At 43.6% G+C, this 19,835-nt stretch overlaps 1 protein-coding gene across 2 annotated transcripts in view; it reads right to left on the bottom strand.

Annotated features, from left to right (window-relative positions):
* rnf207a (ring finger protein 207a) overlaps positions 1-19,835 on the bottom strand; it is a 25,232-nt gene extending 5,397 nt beyond the window's left edge. The window contains exons 1-12 of one of the 2 annotated variants that reach the window (XM_015336978.2): positions 19,734-19,835; positions 18,594-18,784; positions 9,513-9,645; positions 9,150-9,294; positions 8,557-8,638; positions 8,095-8,170; positions 7,334-7,459; positions 6,182-6,228; positions 4,978-5,050; positions 4,752-4,820; positions 4,540-4,608; positions 3,676-3,800 (exon numbers count right to left, since the gene is read on the bottom strand). In XM_015336978.2, the coding sequence (XP_015192464.1) occupies positions 3,676-3,800; positions 4,540-4,608; positions 4,752-4,820; positions 4,978-5,050; positions 6,182-6,228; positions 7,334-7,459; positions 8,095-8,170; positions 8,557-8,638; positions 9,150-9,294; positions 9,513-9,645; positions 18,594-18,784 (1,136 nt within the window). In that variant the 5' untranslated portion in view covers positions 19,734-19,835. Of the gene's footprint in view, positions 1-3,675; positions 3,801-4,539; positions 4,609-4,751; positions 4,821-4,977; positions 5,051-6,181; positions 6,229-7,333; positions 7,460-8,094; positions 8,171-8,556; positions 8,639-9,149; positions 9,295-9,512; positions 9,646-11,611; positions 11,692-18,593; positions 18,785-19,733 lie in introns of those variants that run through there. The other variant, XM_015336979.2, reaches the window with a different exon arrangement.

Below are 19,835 nucleotides of genomic sequence, written 5' to 3'. Positions count from 1 at the left end.
TCCTTTTGATGAGACATAAAACTGAGGTCCTGACTCTCCGTGTTCATTAACTATCCCAGGGTATTTCTTGAAAAGAGTAGGGGTGTTAAACAGCATCCTGGCCAAATTTTCCCCTGGCGTTAAACATGGCCTCATGGCCTCCTAATATTCCCCATCTAATGTATGAACTGGCTTCATGACTCTGTTCTCCTCCCCAATGATAGCTGGTGTGTGGGGAGTGTACTGGTTCACTATGGCTGCTGTCGCATCATCCAGGTGGGGCTACACACTGGTGGTGGTGGATGGGATCCCCATACCTGTAAAGCACTTTGTGTGGAGTGTCCAGAAAATTGCTATATAGTTTAAGGTTATTATTATTATTATTATAAGGATTTTATTATAAAAACCTTTTTAACTATTTGTGTTCCCTAGCTCACCTGTTGTAAAATTACTGCACCTTGTAGTCCTCAGTCACTTAACCTGTAATCCAAAGATTACAGCAGCGTTATTGAGCAATGAGGCCGGCCAGTTCTGTTTAGAAATGCCATCGCTGCCTTTTCCTTGCACAGTGTGACACAATCCAGCCTCCCTACATTCCACAGGTAATTTTTACACTCTGTGCTGCATGAGAAAGCAGATACACTTCATCATCTACATGCCAGTTCCCAAGTGCTGAATCTGGCATAACCCATTCCTAGACTCCATAACAGATTATAAAAATTACAGTTCCCGTTGATTTTATCGAAATACTATTCCAGTTCCTCACCACTAAGATTTTTTACTGTTGCTCTGACTTCTCATACCTTTCTCCCTCCTTTCTAGCTCCCCAACGAGGCTCTGCAGGCGCTGTGCATGTTGAACTATTTACTCTGGACTAGTAAAACAAAGGTAATGGACCCAGAAAAGCAGAATCCTTAGCCAATGACATGTGGTCATGTACAGCGTGCACTGTATTAACCCACTTCCTACTGGATTAATGTTGACAAGAAACAGACTTGAAAGGCTTAAGCTGCTTCCCTTCTCCTTGAAAACTGCTGATCATCAGTTTATCAATGCATGACACCACAAAGAATGATAATAGTGAGACTACTGCCAACTGTTTTATTATATACTGTATAAGCACCAGACAAGGGACCGCATAAAGAGAGAACTGGAAAATGAGAAGGCGTACAAGGATCTTTTAGCACAGCAGTTCACTAAGAAGCATGCTGACAGGAGTTAATATACAAGCGCAGGTTTTTCATGTTGGTTCAAGAGGAGACACATGGCTCCTGGGGTCTGGCACCAGGCTAGGCTAGCACTTCACTGACTTAAACAGCTGACAGCTTATGGCAGTGGGCTGGTGAATAGGCAGCCAGCCGCCCAGCTCCTGTGATATTCCAGTAAATAAGAAGAGACTCGTGGTTTTACCTTGGCTGAGATGCAGACTCGCGGAGAGGGAGAAAGGCAGTACTCCTGTTCCCTGTCGCCCGCTGGGAGAGCAGTCACCTGCGAGGCTGTGCTCGGCAGCCAGATAATCAGCCCTTCCAGCATCAGAGCCCGTGACTGCACCCCCTGCCCTTTCTAACGCATTTTGTTCTCCCTGAGCCCACTTGCCACCCTGCGGCTGATTCCAATTTAAGACATCGGGGAAGAGCGTGACATCAGAGGCATGGAAAAAAAAGCACCCTCCCACTGCTACCTCTGCTCTTTGTGACTGGGGGGCTGAGTCCTGGAGAGTTCTGTGAAATTCTGATAAAAATAGTCCCCGGCCTACCCCCCCCCCACCGCCCCTGACATTTTTCCAGCCAACGTGGTTACGGTAGGGGGAGAGACAGGGTAGAAAGAAATAGGGGTGATTGATGTGGAAAATTGGCCGGGGACGTGCATCACCTCAGCCCTGACCGTGAGGCATCAGGGGCTTCGGCTGGGGGATTGGTTAAATGCTTCTGAATTATTCTTCCTCTCAGTAAAGGCATAAACAATATGAGAATGCACGTGCGGACAGAAGGGAGGTTCTTCTGCCTCACAGACTGCACTAAGTGGCCGGCTACTGCTGTCCCCTGTGCTCTCCCAGCTGGGACATGCTGAAAGAATGCTGTGCAAATCCTCTTTCACTTTGTCGTATGGGCACCTCAAGTACTGTTTTTTTCACTCCAGGACTGGAACTAGAGGTCATGTGGATCAGGAGCCTCATGCAGAGCCAAGGGAAGTGGGACTGAACTCCAGAGCTGGGTTTTGAGGCAGTCAAGTTCCTGAACCCTCGTGAGTTTTTTTAAAAGTCTGATCATGCGATGAGGCCTCCATGGCCAAGCTGCCACCTCTCCTTCCCAGTGGGCCCTGCTGCCTGGCCCGGTGAAGCCCCTGGAGGTATGGAAAGTGATTTCCAGGTGCTCCACGAGTGCTGCAGCACGGATAAGGAAAAGCAACAACCTTCCACTCAGCTTTCGGGCCAATACAAGTTGACCTTGCCAGAACCAAAACACTTCACAAATAAACAGGACATTTCCAGAGGTCATTTCCCTACTCATCGTCCTCTTGATCTGTACTCGTTCTTGTCATAGGCTGCCTGTCAGTCACTCCCTCCCTGCGACTCGCTGGTCATATTCCTGTGGCCTTGTCGCCACAGCTCTGGCATGCGCTCTTGACAAACCCAGCTAACAGCACTGAAGGATGGGATAGCTGCTGCAACACTGAAAGCACCAGAGCTGCCGTTTCCTAGAATTCGGGCTTCCAATCAGCTGGGCCAGCTGTTATCCCTGGTACCTCTGGCACAACACTTTGCAGAGTGGACAAGCACTTGCTAAAACAGGAGCTCAGGCACCAAGCTCGGTCAGCTGATGAGCAATTTCAGGAACGCTTTCTGGAGGTGCGGGGAAAGATCACAATCCTTTTAAGGCCTTCAGTTAAAAACACCCGAAAAAGAGGACCCTGAAGAAAGGCAAACACTGGTGCCAAAGGCAATTTTTCTAAGTAGCAATGTTTAAAATGGCCCCCTCAACGAATTATTATATTGAAGTGCTGCTAAAAATCAAAGCACTTTTGTTTCTCAGATTTCCACCTGCTTCTACAGCAGTTTCCTGTTTGATTTGTCTCTACTGTTCATGGAAAAATATTGTGTCTGTATTTATGGCACATTGATAGAGGCTTCAGTAGGTGCTCGGGAACTGGAACCACAGTATAAATCAGACCTATGGCAACTTTGTGATGGATTTTGTGTTCTCTTGTGCATGTTTTCTAGTTTTCAAGTTGGCCTGATAGTGATTTGTCAGTGATCACTGATTTGTGGTTCCTTTGTATATATTGCACGAGTGCTGTCTGATCAATTTGTCAATTCATTGTGGTTCAATATGGAGGACAGCAGGATTGTTGTATTATACTTCAGAGGTGGGATCTGTGGTGCTTCTATGGTTTTCCAAAGCAACTCTTAGCTCTAACTGAATCTTAATTGTTTCAGTGATAATACCCCTTGTGAAAATCATCTTTTCATGAGGGAGAGGTTTCCATAGAGAACTGGGACATTTCTATAGAAATCTTTAGGTTATTTCAGTAAAGATAGGAGCAAGGTCAGTGAAACAATTAAGTATCAATTAAGAAAATCATGTACTGCTTGCATTCAAATTTCTCCAATGATCTGCTGAGGTTTCCTACCCTCTTACAGACCCTATCCACTCTCTGTATTCCATATAAAGGGAATCGTGGGAATGAGAGACTCACAGTCCATTGCTGTTGGCCATTCCAGACACTCCTCCCACGCTGGTGACGGACACAGAGCGCCGCTGGTTGAGCATCAGCAGTGGCTCCAAGCAGCGTGCGAATTCTGAGCGGTACTCCGTGTTGATCTGAGGCGGCGGGACAGACACCAGGAAGGGGGATCAGTGAGTTCCAGGAGCATTCCGGACTGCCATCAGTGGTCAGGAAGAGCCAGCACTTTCCCTGGACACAGAGTGACCCTCCCAGCCCGAAGGAAGGCTCAACAGGTTGCAGGCAGCTGTACTATGTGTTTAATGGGGCAGTGCGTCTTTGACTCCTGGGCATTCCCTGCACAAGAGCTCCTGAAGTGTCAATGCAGATGACACGGTACGTCCACAGTAAGTACATCGTAGTTGACCACCTAGAGCACAAATCACTGCACACAGGCAGGACGTGTCTGAACCTGCTGCCCCGTTCTGTTGATAATGACCACGTCAGCCAGATAGACATGATACAGAAAATGTCCCTAGCATTCCACAAACAACACAAGGAACATAGGGGGAACAAGGGGGAATTACAGGTGGATCCTTTTTTCCAAATGTGCAATGAAAGCTTAAAGTTATCTGTCCCTGTGTCCAATGCTGACACTCATACAGTACGTCACCCAAGATGTTAAGCAGCAGGTGGAAAGATTTGGTGCAAGCAATCAAGAACCCCTGGAAATCGAATATGGACACGCCATTCCTTCTGTAATTTAGGTTGATTTGCATGATAAATTAGTAGATTTGTAGTAATCTGGGAGCTGATCATAGGTCAGAATAAAGTATTCTAGGTTGTGTACTGTACAGAAAGGACATGGACACTGGCTCGGTGACAGTTGCCTCTCACCTTGCTGCTCTGAGCCGGCCTCAGCCTGTGGGGCAGCTTCACTATCTTCTTCAGCCTCTCCATCAGTTGCTGTGGCAGACAAAAAAAGGGCAGAAGGCATTATTAGAGACCAGCAGAAGGAAGAGGTGATCCAAGCAGCAGTGACATCCAAGATGGGATTACAAAATCTAGTGATCGGTTTTGAGACGTTTAACCATGGAGCAGCAACTTACATAGCCCAGGTCCAGGAACTCAAACTTGTTGGCAGAACTGAGAAAGGCAGAGCAGGTGACCAGGTGGACCTGACAGGACAGAGAAACAGCGGAACATAGGAAGCCATCAACACAACATTTAAACATTAAGTGACATTAATCTGCTATTGATGATGGATTCACAAGTATCATACTTTACCTAGAGAGTAGATAACACATTGTGGCCTTTAACTGGGCTGGCTCTTACCTGCAGAGTAGGCAGGAGGGCGGCCAGATGAGCCAGCTGTTCCTTGAAAGCTTTCTCTTTCTCCTCGTGCTGGCTGTCAACACAGAGACAAGCTGACCATCAACAGACTTTTGTGCACACAGTTCGACTGAGAACATGCCGAATTGTATTTGTGCAGTTCTTTATCCAGCTGTGAATCAGATCAGGACAGATGCACATATTTTACGGAAAGTATTTCTCACTTGAATGAAGTGTGTTTGCTTTCTTGTGTTTTCAGAATCCCAGAGTCCCACAGTGCACACAGGAGAGGTGGCATTGAATGGAGGAATGACGCAGCTCTTACTGACAACACTGCATGCTCACAGTTACCCAGCAAGCCATGGTGCTGCTGCTGGGTAATCTAAAGTATAGCCTGGCAGGCTCATGCCTTCCTGTCTGGGCAGAGACTGATCGATGCCAATCACATGTCAACTGCTAAGGCCTGATTCCCAATTAATGTCCCTGTTCTGTGTAAAAGTAAGTGTACTGAAGTAAATACAAGTAAAAAGATGTTGGCAAGGCATGCAGGACATGCAGATCAGTTAAATATCTTTTTTTCACCAATTTCCTGCCTAGTAGCATGGTTCACACAGAAAAAGCAACCCTGTGAGCTCATAATGTGTGTGCGTGATGATTTCGATTTCCAGGAAAACACATTTCTGGGCCATTTCCAGGCACAGACTGGAGTGAAATATGGACTAGAGCACTGTAATCTCATTACGGAGCCTCTTTGAAGTGTAATGTGATACACTCTCACATATACATCAAGCTCCCAGCTAAAGCATCAGATACACTGCAGTAACAACGTGGTTTACTGTAGCAGGCCTGCCAGCTTGGCCAGTACATTAGCAAATATCGCTTGCTGGCTGGAGAGCAGAGATGTAGATGGGCTGAAAGTTAAAAGCCTCACATACCTGATCTGCAGCTCTGTGTGTGTGTGCTAAAGTTGGGTTTTAAAGTGCATTGTATTCATTTTAGTCTAATTTAAAATGCATCACAGCTATGTTATGCTGTACGTTCCATTTGTATGCGTCTGTGCTACACCTATACTGTCTCCAGTACCGTGTTGTCTGAGCTGGTAAGGGAGACAAGGAGGAAAAGAGTAGTGCAGTTCAATCAGAATGCAGCCGCAAGAACAAGCTCCTATCTTTAGAATGGCCTGCCAGTTAAAATGCTTTGTGTTTACCTTTGGGCAGCCTTCAAGAGTATCTTCTTCCGCTCTGCCAGTTTCTCCTGCAAATAAGAAATGAAAAAAGGAATTATTATAAGTTCTGTTGTGTTTCTCTCTTGTGAGTGTGGCCTTATGACATGCCTTTAAATGGGTGTATTCCTTGCCTGGGATAGAGCTGTTCTTTAAATGAAATGCTCTTCCCAGCCCTACTTCACAATTAATTGATCCTCCCCAAAGTAAACTCTTAAGTGTTTGATGAAACATTTCGGAGTGTGAACATAGTCCTGTGATTTCTTGTATACTGTATACTGCCTCTAAAATATTGAAAGTAATGATGCTGTCAGTGATGATTTTATTCTTGCAGACATAAAATAATACACTTGGTTATTTGTTTCATAGGTGAACATGGTCAGCCCAAGTATTACTCAGCAGCTTTTTAGCTTTGCAGAGGAAAGTTAGGGAATCCGAGCTCAACTCAGTGGAAACATGATCAAGGGAGAACCCTAGTGGTTGTTGCACAGAATAGCATGCATCAGTCTTCAAAATAAAGGGCAGGTTATTAGCAGGTCTAGTCTGTTAGATTAATATGGTTGCAATTATAATCTTCCTTTTAGTCTAGTGTGGTCTTCTCCAGAAGGCATTTCATGCTGTTTTTTCAACTGTTTTTCAAAAACTGCTCTTTTTTGGAGTTTTATCTTTCTGTGGCTGGTGATACTATAATTTTTAATATATTATGAATTAAGGCAGGTATAGAACTTTAATGTAGTTAAAGCTCTATAACTGCAGTTGTCACCCATCAGTGTCATACAGGAAGTGGCCTGTACTTGTAACCCAGCCAGTGAAGAGCACTATTTTCCTGATCATATGCAAAATAACTCATATACATGTACACAGTTTAGACCTTTTTCTTGTATGTCTATGCATGGTTAATTTTTAAATGAATAATAATATTATAAAAATATATTTAATGAATATAGCACATTTCATTACAGTGAATCTGTAAGAGGATGCCGCAGAGGACGAGTATTTGCACGACAGGGGCAGTGTGGCTGAGCGTGTTCTCTCACACTGCTCCAAACCATGTGTCTCTATGTGAAGGTTGTGCTGTGCAGAGCTGTAGGTGTCAGGCTGTAAGCTTCTGGACTCAGACGCTGAGCGTGGTGGTACCTGCATGCTGCTGAAGAGGGTACTGATGGCACTCTCCTCCTCATCCACATTGGCCCTCACCTCCCCAATCATGGCCTTCAGCAGGACAATGGCCTCTCGTGCTGACGTCTGCAGCTCTTTCACTGCCTGCAGGTGCGATTCGCAAGACACTCTCACGTTAGTGGGGCTGCACTGCCTCCCTGCTTCTTTTAGGACCGCTGTCTGTCTGTTGCTGCTAACCTCCAGCATCCTTCTTGGCACAGTGCTGTCAGAGCAAGTCAGTCGGGTCTGTGTGTAATTTTGTGTCTGCACAAGCTCGTCTACCTGCTGAACTGGGGTCTCTCATTATCCCTGCCTGAAGCTGAACTGAAGGGAATTAGGAGGGTGTGATGCTGTCTGAATTTCTACTTACAACTGTCTGTTTTTAGGTGATTTACTCCTTAAATCTCTCAGGAAGAATGTTTTGAACATTTTTATGAGATTTGTTTCACTCAAGAAAAGAGAAATCACTTTTGATGATTGCAAGAGAGATTGTTTAGAAAAAAATATTGGAATTCTCTCTCTTCTTTTATCTTAGTTAACCGGTAAACCTTACACTTTCTCAGAGTGTTTTCTACAAAAAAAAATAAAATTCTTAAAAATCTAGGTTGTCTAGAACTATGAAACACTGTACAGATGAAGACCTACTCTCATCCTGCAGCTCAGTGTTGTGACTTTTTTCACTTTAACATTATGTTGACAAATTTCAAAGTGTTGTTTTGCAACCTTAGGACACATCTTACCAGGACGGCCTGATCCAGTTTTTCACAGCCTTGCATATACGCCGTCTCAATATCAATGCAGTGTGCTCTGCTCTCCCTGTGAGACAGGACAGTCACAGACAACATGGGGATCAATGCATTGTGCATCACCAGGAGAAGGCAGCCATAAAAATGTTTACCATGCTAAATTCACCCATTCTCACTGTTTTTCCCAACATCTGCAGTTTAGTTTGCTTGGACACAGGTTGCCCACATTTTGAGCCTTGCAGTGCTTAGTCATAGAGTTGTCTGCACTCAGATTGTACAGTACAACTGCTACAGTTGAATTGTAGGGCCGCCAACTTTGTTCTGCAAGTCAGCTTTAACACGATCTGTCAGGGTCATCTGATTGGCTTCTCATTAGATACCTCAGTACATTGTGAGTGGCACACTTTTAACTTGTTATAAGATTTTGCCAGTCCAGTTTTCACAACCTGTACTCACACTTGCATGTCTCTGAAACAGTTGATGCACAGCATGGACTTCTTCTCTGTGGAGAACATGATATAGGGCTCCTCATGAAGGGCTGCAGGCAGACAGAAGGGGGCAGTGTCATCCCACCACATCCTTTTAAAAACCCACACTGATCCAAGCACAGCCAGTATTCCCTGGCCCATAGTATAGTTTACACAATCTGTTAGAGCCTCGGCAGAAAGGCTGAACATCAGAACATAAAGGTTTCAGACAAGAGCAGGGCCTTCATCCTCTCTTTCATCTCTTGTTTGCAATTAGTAAAATTGTACTGCAGATAATGCAGATGACGATGGTGCTCTATGGTAGTTCTGTAATGTACTGTACCTCTCTTTTTTAAACTGGAACATCAAAATTTATCCAGCCTGTTCTTCTATCGTCTTTACAATAACTCCATTAAGCACATCACATGCACATGTTCTACTGGGTCCACTTGTTGTGTTTCTTATTCTTTATGCCCTCTTTTCTGCAGTCCCTCAATCTAGTGCCATCCAAAGAATTTTGCAGCACTGCTCAATTGTTCGAATACTTGTGCTTTTTGTTCATGGGGAGAAAATGAAACTCACAGCACTTCTTATGGGCTTCCTTGGTGCGCTTGGCCAGGGACACGATCTCATGGCGGGAGAACATCTTGGCCTTGTGTGTGACCTCCCTGCAGGTGCTACACAGGGGCTGGTTACAAGTGTTGCAATAATACATTGCATCCACATCCTGCCAGGAACAGAATGCACAGAACTCAATAGCCCTTTATTCACAGCAATCAGCGGCGCACTACACCGCTCACAGAATGCAATCAATTAAAAGCCTGAATTTCTAAGAAAGGACAGCTGAACTGTAGTGTTATTAAACCTGGCTGAGAAACCCCAAGTAGTGTATAAGAGTTATTTCCTGTGTTTGTATCAAGTTACTAACAAGTAACTTACTAGTACCTGTTTCTTGCACTCAAAGTCACAGTTGGCACACTGGACAGTCTCCTCACAGTCTGCGGAATTGTCCACCAGGAACCTGAGCAGACGGTCTTCAGGGGGCAACCCGTTGATCCCTTTCACAATCGACTGCTGTCTGAAAGGTGCACACAGAGAGATGGGCACTCAGACAGGCAGAGACGCAGAGAAAGACACTGTCAATGTAGACCCTTTCATTGGAGACCCAGTTAAGGGTGAACAGTCACAGATTTGAATGCAGTGCTAGTTGGCCTGCTTATTGCTTATAGTTGGATTAGGTTTGTGTGTTGCTCTTAAGTTCCAAGTTAAAGCCACTTCAGAGGCTACAAATAGCTTTGTTTATGCAATTAATCTTTAGGATTCTGGTTCGAAAATGCTTTGCCAATGTGTGTTAGATTGCAAATTTTCAAAGGGATTGTTAATCAGTGCGCTGAGCATGCCAGTAACCAGAAGAGGGCACCAGGTGCCCATTATCCACTCAGTCCCACGATGTCTTTGATGCTGTATTATTAGCACTCAGCAGTATCTCAGAGTTCAGTGAAGCAACAAGGGGGATGTAGTTATAAGAGAGCATAAACAAAGAGTATTTATAGGATCTAGATGGAATAAAACAACTATTCACTGTGCTGTCTGCACTCTTTTGGATACCTACTCTGCAAAAGGTTTTATTTTTGGGAATAGATATTGCTGCCAAGGCCACACTGTGATGTTGCAAAACAGAATTAGTAAGAATGTCCATATACTATGAGTAAGGACAGACCCTGCTTTTGTGCTTTTAAACTCAACTGTAAACCAAAACAAAGCATTGGGCTGTTTTTTTCATATAGACATTGAGGTGTACTGTTCCTGTAATTGAGAATGGGAAGGGTAAAAGATTACTGCTCCTAGAAGTTCTCCCACACTTAGATTTAGATTTTAGCATCTTTCATTTAGTAAGTGCACTGTGATGCATCACATCCTAACATACATCTCAATGCATCTTCAACGCTTCCAGACTGATCTTTGTGCTGACTCAGCATTGTAAAATGCATGTTTGGGAGTTCAATGCTGGTCTTAGATTTGCCACTGGTTTGGATTATGAAATGATACCCAGAGTCTGCTGCAGCTGTTTATCTATTGTCAAAACAAAAGCCTCTCTCCTTCCCTTCCATGTTTAACTTACTCTGTGTTCATAGCAACTGGTGCTATTGTCTCCCAGAAATAGCAGTGCTCTAAATTCCTAGATTACACAGGTCCTGGTCTGGGAGACAACAGCGATCAAAATAGCAGCAACCTGTTACTCTACCTCTGCTAAGAATAACACAGAACAACAGCACTCCTGCTCCCTATACTCACCAGGGATTGTTATAGCTATGGGGAGGTGAGCCTTATTAGTCAGAATTTTAGCAAACTTACTTTCTTTTAGCCTTACTGTACCAGAGATCGGCTCCAAGTGCTGTCTCATTTTCAGCTGGGAGAGAAAAGCATGTTTGGTGCTGAGAGCTAATATCTTATGACACAAGACCCGCCAATAGCAGAATTGTCTTCTATATGGAGCCATAAAAAGATACGGTGCCACACAAACACGCACAAACTTGACTCCGAAAGACGGCTTGTTAACAGTGCAAGATGGTTACAAACTGAACGCAGTCCCTGGGAGAGAGAGATTGAGAAACTCTCCTCAGCAAAAGCAATGTCAGCAACCACCACAAGAGTCCAAATGAAAGGAAACAAAAACAGCAAGCCCGTTGCTGGAAAACCTTCTACAGAGCATTATTGCTTCCCAGTATTGAGAGGGCATTGATATAACTTCACAGCAGTCTTTTCTCCCCCCACCCTCCAAGTTCATAATACATTTTGCCAATTTCTTTAGCCCCTGTTTTACCAGAGCTCTCTGCCCTTTACTACATATACTAATGCTTGAAATCTCTGAAGTTTTGCTTTATGACAAATCAGCCATTGCCCCCCCCCCCCCCCCAAAGCCCCAGCAGTGCACAGCAGAAAACAGTGCAGAGAAAAGCACGACAGTCCTGCCACCTCGGTCTTGCACAAAGCCCGTGCTCTCTGAAAGCTCAGCAAAGGAAGAAGAGAATGAGCGCGCCTACATGTACTCGTCTATTTCTCCCAGGAGCATGCTGGAGAGGCAAAAGCGATTATTCCCACGGGTTCTCTCCTTCTCTAGTCCGTCACCTGGCCAGGATAGACACTGCGCCAGCCAGTCACCATGTTAGCAGAGCAGCCGGGAATGGGAAGAATCTGGGAGAATCATCAGCACAAAGGAAGTAGCCACAGTCACTTACAAGACCTGAGCACTCTGGGCTCCCTGTGACTCTGAGCATCAGAAAGCAGCGACCAAAGCAGTACAAATATAGACTGAGAAGGAAGGCACAGTGGCACCTAAAGCTGGGGGTCACCCAGCGGGGATAGTGTTACAGCAGGGCTGGGGAACGGGGAGGAGGGAGACACCGGGGATGGCTGGCAAAGGGTTCGGGGGGGCGTCATGAAGGTTTGTGTTGCAGTGTGGTGATGCCTGTCATCAGAATAAAAGATGATTCCCCCTCCAGCCCAAATGTCTAACTGGATAGAATGTAGTCACCCCACAAAAATAGAACAGAGACCATAGAAAAGCTGAATTATGAAATATTATTACAGACCCTGCTCAGGGCGTGTCAAGGTAGGGACCTGTTACATTCAACATCGATCACCGGTGACTTTCAAATGGCAAATACTGTAAGTGGCATTTTAATGCACCCAGTAGCTTAGCAGATAAATGCATTGGAGAAAATAACCTGCAGTGTCCCATGTCTGCACTGATGCCAAATGCCACAAGTGAGCTCTCCTGTATGATCAATGCTCAGTCCTGGATGTTGAAATATTTCCTCCTGTGTGTCCTGTTCTATTTTTTGTTTATAAAAAAGTCTGGGGAGCAAACAAACCACAACAATGCCAGCAGCAGAACCCGCATCACTGCATTTCTTTGTATGCTTTTTTGTTTCAGTCTAGGTTTGGACAAAATCCCTTCAACTTCACACTATAATGTTATGCCACTTGGGCAAATGCCAACTTGCTAGTAGAACATTTTCCATTAAGTCTACAGATCACTTCCATTGCCATCTTCTGGATCAGCTTTAATTTAATTCATGATAAATGATAATCACAGACTTCAGCAGTATTAAATTAAGAGCTGTGGTCCTAACTCAGAGCCTTGAGGTACTCCACTAATTGTCACTGCAGCATCCACCCTCAATCTGTACTTGTATATTAACCAGTTCTTAGTCTGAAAGCAAGCAATATTTTAAAATCTAGGAATTAAATGGCTTTTGGATATTTAACAATACCATGCTATATGCTCTTTGTATCCATTATGGCTGTTAACATGTCAAAGACATCTAGTCAGTTAAACAAGTCCTGCAGTACCTTTTGTTTTGCCAACATCTTGACCATATCGACCTTTTGCCTTACAGATAATCAATCCACTTGTATGTAACATATTTGTCTGGATTTTGTTTTGTGAATTGCCAATTATTTTTTATATCCTCCCAGTTTGAAAAAGACAAATGTATTTTTCCCCCATCTGTTCCATCTTCAAGCCAATCACCTTTCATAGGTCATAGGTAATACTGTCCACTACCAGAGGTTCAGTGCCAACCGAGGAGAGACACGCCCCTCACCAACAGAACTGCATAAGCGCCCGGGAAGATGCAAGCATTGCTCTGTCGCTGACAGCCCTGCCAACTAACAGCCAACTGCGCACCACCTCATGGAGAACCCCAGTCCCATCCAGGTAGCGACATAGCCCAGACTCGAAACCCCTGATCACAGAGCTCAGCCTGTGCTTCAGTGAGTGCCTTCACCAGTTGAGCCATTAAAGATTCCCCTGTTTTGTATGGATGTTTCCTTCATCAGTGGACACTTTCCCCTTGTTTTGAGTGACTGTTAAAAGAGTTTTGTCAGTGGTCTATGGGTAACATTTCATTTCCTTAAGTGGTATAATATTATTAGGCTCTGCTGATTTCCTAATCTTAAATGTTTCTGTTGCAGGAACACTTCTGCTTATTCTGTGTGAAGACTGTTGAATATAGAACAATGTTTGCTGAGGTATGTTACCAAGTTTCCCCTTCTGTAATCTCCAAATTGCCATTTTTCTCATACATCAGCCATTTCTCTTTTGTTGTCCCAAGGTTCCCCACTGCTGTTGAGACACTCATCTTCATCTTATTATTAAGAGTGTATCATGGTATAAAGTCCTTTTTTGGGAGAGCTTGCATAGTTGACACAAAAAAACAAATCCCATCTGTATTTGGAGATCCATGTACAGTAGATATTAAGTCTTTTCGCACTGATTAGTGTGAGGCAGGCCAATACAAAACACAGAAGATGCACAGTTACAATGTTGATTATTTATCTTTCTCCAATCCCTCTTAATAAGCTCAGATCACCAGATCTCTGTATCCTTCCATACTTGTTTCCAGACCAACTTTTATATGGCCCAGATAAACCTTGATTCCAACTGCATACACTTGGGCTTAATTATTAGACTGTAAGCAACAATTTTGGTTCTTCTGAGGTCCATGTAAGAGACAAGATGGTTCCCTCCCATGGAGGTCTCCCAGGACTCTAACAGTGAGCCTTCCAATTCAGGGATCTATGTTCCCTCACAAACCTCTTATACAATATTCTCTGATGTTTTTCACAGCTTTTCAAACATTATTTTGCACTTGTGCTTGCAATTTACTGTGTTTCTTTAACTGAATGTTATTCTTTTTTTATCTTCTTCCTCCACATGTGTTCCAAATTAATTGTTCTGGTTTATTGAGCCAGTTGGCCACTACTTTCTAGTCTTTGACTTACTAACTCTTGGTATTTATCTGTTCTGTGGTTTAAGCAGAACATGTTTAAAATGTTGCAATCAGTTTTCTGCTAATATAACCCCTGATTGTTAATACTCTTGGGGTTTCAGCACAGGCACTTCCTTACCTGGCTCTTCAATGTTTGGCCTTCCCCTGGTGTTCTCTTTTTGACTCTACTCCCAATGCACCTCCCTTGAAGATCTTCTTTGGATTCTACCCCTTCCATTTCAATGTAAATACTTTTTAATTGCTAGTAGATAGTAGATCCTAGCCACAAGTCAACTGATACCCATCTTGTTTAGATGTATATATGGTTCAATGGATGATATATAGAGCCCGTACAGATGATCTCTGCAGTGGAAAGGCTGACAGTGACTGAGAAAGCTCCATGTGCTGAATAAGTAACAATAGCTGCCTAATCTCTGGACAGGTAGCCACTTCCACCTGCACCTCCGTGAAGACAACATACTGCTGTTGACTCAGGATCGCAGATGCATACAGTATCTCAGGTGCAGTCTTTTCTTCTTCTGGTGGCACTTGAACTGATTTAATGCTGACTGGTGTCTGAACATCAGTGTCTCTGGGGGCCCTGATGGTGCTGCTTTGCGTTTTCAGGTCTTGACTGTTTGTTTACAGGTCCTGGTGTGGAGCATACTTGCATGGCAGTGTAATCCCGGGTGGGATGGTAAGCATAGATTGTGGTATTTTTCTTGCATTCAGAACTTGGGACTCCAGGAATGCAAGAACTAGCAGAATTGGATCAACATCAGTCACTGACATCCAGGTGGGGCCATTTTGTCCACTCAGTGGAGATCACTTCCCTCTTCTCTCTGTCTTTTCAAGAACCACCGACATCCTGCCCCAGCTGGTATTTTGTGTCATACACCACAAAGCCATTGCTTTTAAAATGGCAGAGACTGAGCATTTTGAGGCCATCTATGGTACACTGTTCATGTGCTCTTAATGTCACAGGGCACAGTGACATGGGGCTTTGGGGGCTGCAGCCCGTCCTCTAACAAGCGAAGAAAGGGAGAGCGCTGTGAAGACAGCTTTGATTACAGTGAGTTTGGGGTCAGCGTGTTCAGTGGCAAGGTGCTGGATGCCTGTGTGTGTTTATTGTCAGCTTGGCTGCAAGCTGGCCTTATCATCGCAGCGTGCTCCGAGCCCGGCACATTCCACCGTCGCTAAAAGAAGAACAGAATTCACTCTGCAGCTGTTCCCACCTCTCAGGTTAGCATGAATCCCCCTGTCCTGCTGGATTTCTCTTAGCTGCCTGTTAGAGGGGCCACTCAGCTCTTTGTGGCAGAGCAGTGACAACGAGGGGAGAGGTTATTAAAATAAATCAGCCTCTGGTGTAAATTTTGAAAAGAAAGGCATTAATTTAACTAAGTCTGATTTAAACATTGATCCCATGAAGGCTGGCCAATATCATGTTATCCAATGGGGCTCGGACAGGAGTTGCTGTCCCTTTCACTGGAGTCCGGAGTGTCATGTCAAGGAACAGGCAAAACAAAGGCGACATGCTTGTCCCTAAAGGGTGAGAGGTGAGGGCCCACCCACAATCACGATGAAACAACGAGGAGTGTAACTGAAGAACATGCACCTGCCATCACGGGTTGCTGGTGTACATGTGTAACAGTATGTCATAAAGTGCTGGGGCAGTGTGGTGGCCCTTGGCTAAGGATCTGTGCCTGTGGCTGGAGGGTTGCCGGTTCATATCCTGTGGCCGGCAGAGGAATCCTACTCCGTTGAGCCCCTGAGCAAGGCCCTTAACCCCAACTGCTCCAGGGGTCCGGTATAAATGGCTGACCCTGCACTCTGACCTCAAGCTTCTCTCTGTCTGTGTCTCATGGAGAGTAAGCTGGGGTATGTGAAATGAAAAATGCAAGAAATTGTATATGGCCAATTAATTGATCTGATCTTATCTTAAAGGAAATGCAACAAGGAGCTGTTTTTCTGAGACGTCTGGAATAGGCTGTATTGCAGAAAAGGATGATGATTTGGAATTCGAAGCCTGCTTGCCTGCTGTTTTGCATCAGTGAGCTGAAGGCTTAGCTGTGAATTATGAGTTACTGAAAAGAAGCATGGAGCATTCAGGACCAGATAGAGAAAGCATGTCTTTGCTCAGAAGATTGTGAGAGTCTAGGACCAGTTACCCAGTCAAGAGCTGAAGCTGATGCTGAGGGATACTTTCAGAAAAGGCTTGATGGAATCCTTGAATCAATAATCACGAATAATCAAGCTTACACAAATGGATGATTTGTAGCCGTTCTTCAAAACTACACTGTGCACTTTACAGTCAATGATTAATTCAAGTATATTTTTGCATTTTTTAGGTCTTTACTTTGGGTTTTATGATATTGATACAGTCTTAGACATTCTGCACTGCTCTGTTTTTCGCTCAGTGTCTTTCCTTTTTCACCCCTTCCATTTTTATTTATATTTATATTTATATTTCATTTTATGTCTTTATGCAGAACAATTCTGTGGTGGTCTTCTACTGAAATGTAACCATTTTGTTCAAGCTAATTGTTGATAAATCTGTTTTTTACAGTACAAAAAGTAGTCAATCTAGGTTTGTGGATGTGTGCAATGTGTAACAAATTATGTTAATGACAAGGAACACCTAAAATGGAGTCAAGAAGATTTGATTGGCAAATGGTTCTAATAGTGAAAGTGATTAGTTAAGCTTTGATTAGATAGCCGTTGCTCGAACACACATATATTGGAAATCCTGATTGTGTCCAAGATGTCTAATACTTTTTTATGTTCTTCTCCCTTTATTGAAAAACAGATGCACTTATTAAGCCTGTTTGAATCCTCTGTTGATTGACATGAAGCTCCCAGGAAAGAGCAGAGTGTGTGAGGGGGGTGTTCGTATTGGGGAGGGCAGGTCCAGGGATTCATAAAGATGTCTGGGGGGGAAACACGACCTGTTCACTTTCATCAGATCACATGCCGGTCATGTCTGTGTGCTTACAGAGCTGCGGGTGTAACCACTAGAGAGCTCCGGGTGCTGATGTCCTGCATCACTCAGACTGTGGTGTGTACTGACCTCCCAGCTCATCTGACTGGAGAAACAGTGTGCTCCCCCCTCCTTACAGTACCTCTTTTTATAATCTGAGGCTAGCTACCTGGTTGTGAATGACAAGCAATGAACACAAAGTGTTAATTGACAGCAGTAAGGAGAGTCACTGACTTTATCATTCAATCCAATGCCGCCTGACTGTTTTACAGGCTCCAAAGAGTGGACCTGTGATTTAGTGAACGCAGTGAAACAGGTGGTCCTTTATAAATTACTGGAAATATAAAATAGCAAGGTGAGTTATACTGTTAATCTTATATTTACAGCAAAAGAAAATATTTTTTTTCTTGGCAAAGTCAGGTTTAATATTTCCTTATTACCAAAGGCAGTTATGGTTAGCCTGATAGGGTGTCATACAAGACTTCTTTCATGTATTGTGTGTTTATAGCTACCTGGTTAAAAATGGAGTTTCACTACAAAATAGACTGATATAATCTCCAATGAAACAGACGAGCAACTTCTCACGCAATTCTGATTAGAAATACCCAAACAGAACTAAAAGTACTGAAGTACTAAACTTCGAATCTCCTGAAGATTTCACCAAAGATAACGATATAGCCACAATGCCCTGTATCCAAGTCATAAAAAGCTAGAAACACTCAATATGACAGAGAATGATTTTCTTTATGCAAAACTATTGTACACAAAACAGTGATCTATCTATGCAACAGCTTGCAGCTCCTATCTACATTGTCCCACCACTCCTATCTTGGAGTCCCTGCACTTTTTACATACAGTATCATAGCCCTCCAGTACCTATTTAATATGTTATCTGTTTATTCACACAAAACCTTTGCTCAGATCATTTATCATTTATTGCTCTTGCTTGTCTGCAATCTATGGTGATGGGGTTTTCTATTGCGTTTGCCCATAGATTTTGAACACCAAACAAAAGAAATCAGGACTCATTGCTTTTAAATCTAGCCTAAAATCCTACCTGTTCAGACAGACTGTTTTAATGATTACCTTCTGCTTAGCTTATTTAGCTTCTTAATATCCTTAATTTCCTATTTAAAAATACGCTTTGAACATATGCAAAACACTTAGAGAAAAATGCATCCATAAGAGATAACAGGTAAAGTAGTTATTTTTAATGTGCTTAGTCCCCGTAGCCGAGTTTTGGGTAGTGAAGATGCAGTTACAGGGTCTTACCTGCAGAGGGGGCAGGTGAGGCGGCTTTCTATAGCCCGGCCCCGCAGGCAGCTGGCGCAGAACGTGTGGTAACAGTCCAGCAGACAGGGCTGTTCGTACTGTTCGTGACAGAGGTGGCACACGAGAGGGTGGCAGTTGGCGCTGTCCAGATCGTAGAGGTTATCCAAAGGGGTAAAAATTCCTCCGGACATCTAAAAAGAAATGAGATAAGGAAACCTGACAACATTCTCTTAAACAACTCTCCGAGAGTCAACATTGTATTGCATCAAGACACACATCTATTGCATCAAGACTTATTTGGGCTGCGTATCACTTAGCTGTTTTTAATTTAATGTAAAAAATTGTACAATGTTATTATCACCTATCTTTAATTTATCTAGCTTTGTAATGTTAAGTCTTGCATGACGGTATTTTCAGTCTCACATTGTTTTTTTTTAATTTAATGTTTGTAGGTGGTATACTATGTTCATAAGAGAAGAAAAGAAATATATTTAAAAGAATAAAAGAAAAAGAAAAGAAAGATATTTCGTTTTATAGTATCTTTTCTGAAGTTGTTAAGTTTGACAAGGCAAAACTATTCAGGATTCACCAAAAATACACCATTGAATGGTGAAAAGGTCTGTTTTTAAATGAGCTGTGTCAACCTGTTGGAGTGATCTTATTGTATTGCATTCTGGGATATGATGAGATTTCATCTCAAGCCAAACACTAGTGGTGTTATTTATTGAAATGTGTCAGATATCAGGATCAGGGTAGTTCTGTTAATAGTATATGATTATCTACAGTATTGTACACTGACTATGACACTGACTACACGAGGATCCATTCAGAGACAGATGACTCCCTCAAAACATAAGAAAAAAAAAACAGGACAACTTTTGCTTTCCCAGCAGCACAACGTATCCAGCAATCAAATCATCCTTGAAGGTTCCTTCTCCCAAAACATCAATCATCCCTCATTTGCCTCCCCCTTTTGTGCCCTCCCCCCCCCCTCCACCCCCAAACGAAACCATTCGTAAGGAGCATCGAAGACAGCACCCAGGCAGGGTCACCAGCCACTACACGATTTTGAAGACTGCGTCTTTTTCAGACAGATTTTACAAATAAAACGCTGAATGGGTGGCAGTGCTGGTCACTTACCTTGCTGTTGTCCTATCTGCTGGCCCAGGCTGGAATGACAGAAATGTGGGAGCTCTTGGAGTGTGGCTGGATGGAATACTGGCGCTGACGTCAAGCAGCCAC

This window comes from Lepisosteus oculatus, chromosome 25 (genome assembly GCF_040954835.1).
Source record: "Lepisosteus oculatus isolate fLepOcu1 chromosome 25, fLepOcu1.hap2, whole genome shotgun sequence".
Classification (NCBI taxonomy): domain Eukaryota; kingdom Metazoa; phylum Chordata; class Actinopteri; order Semionotiformes; family Lepisosteidae; genus Lepisosteus; species Lepisosteus oculatus.
Note: the sequence above shows the minus strand (reverse complement) of the source record. Positions and strands in the feature narration are given on the sequence as shown.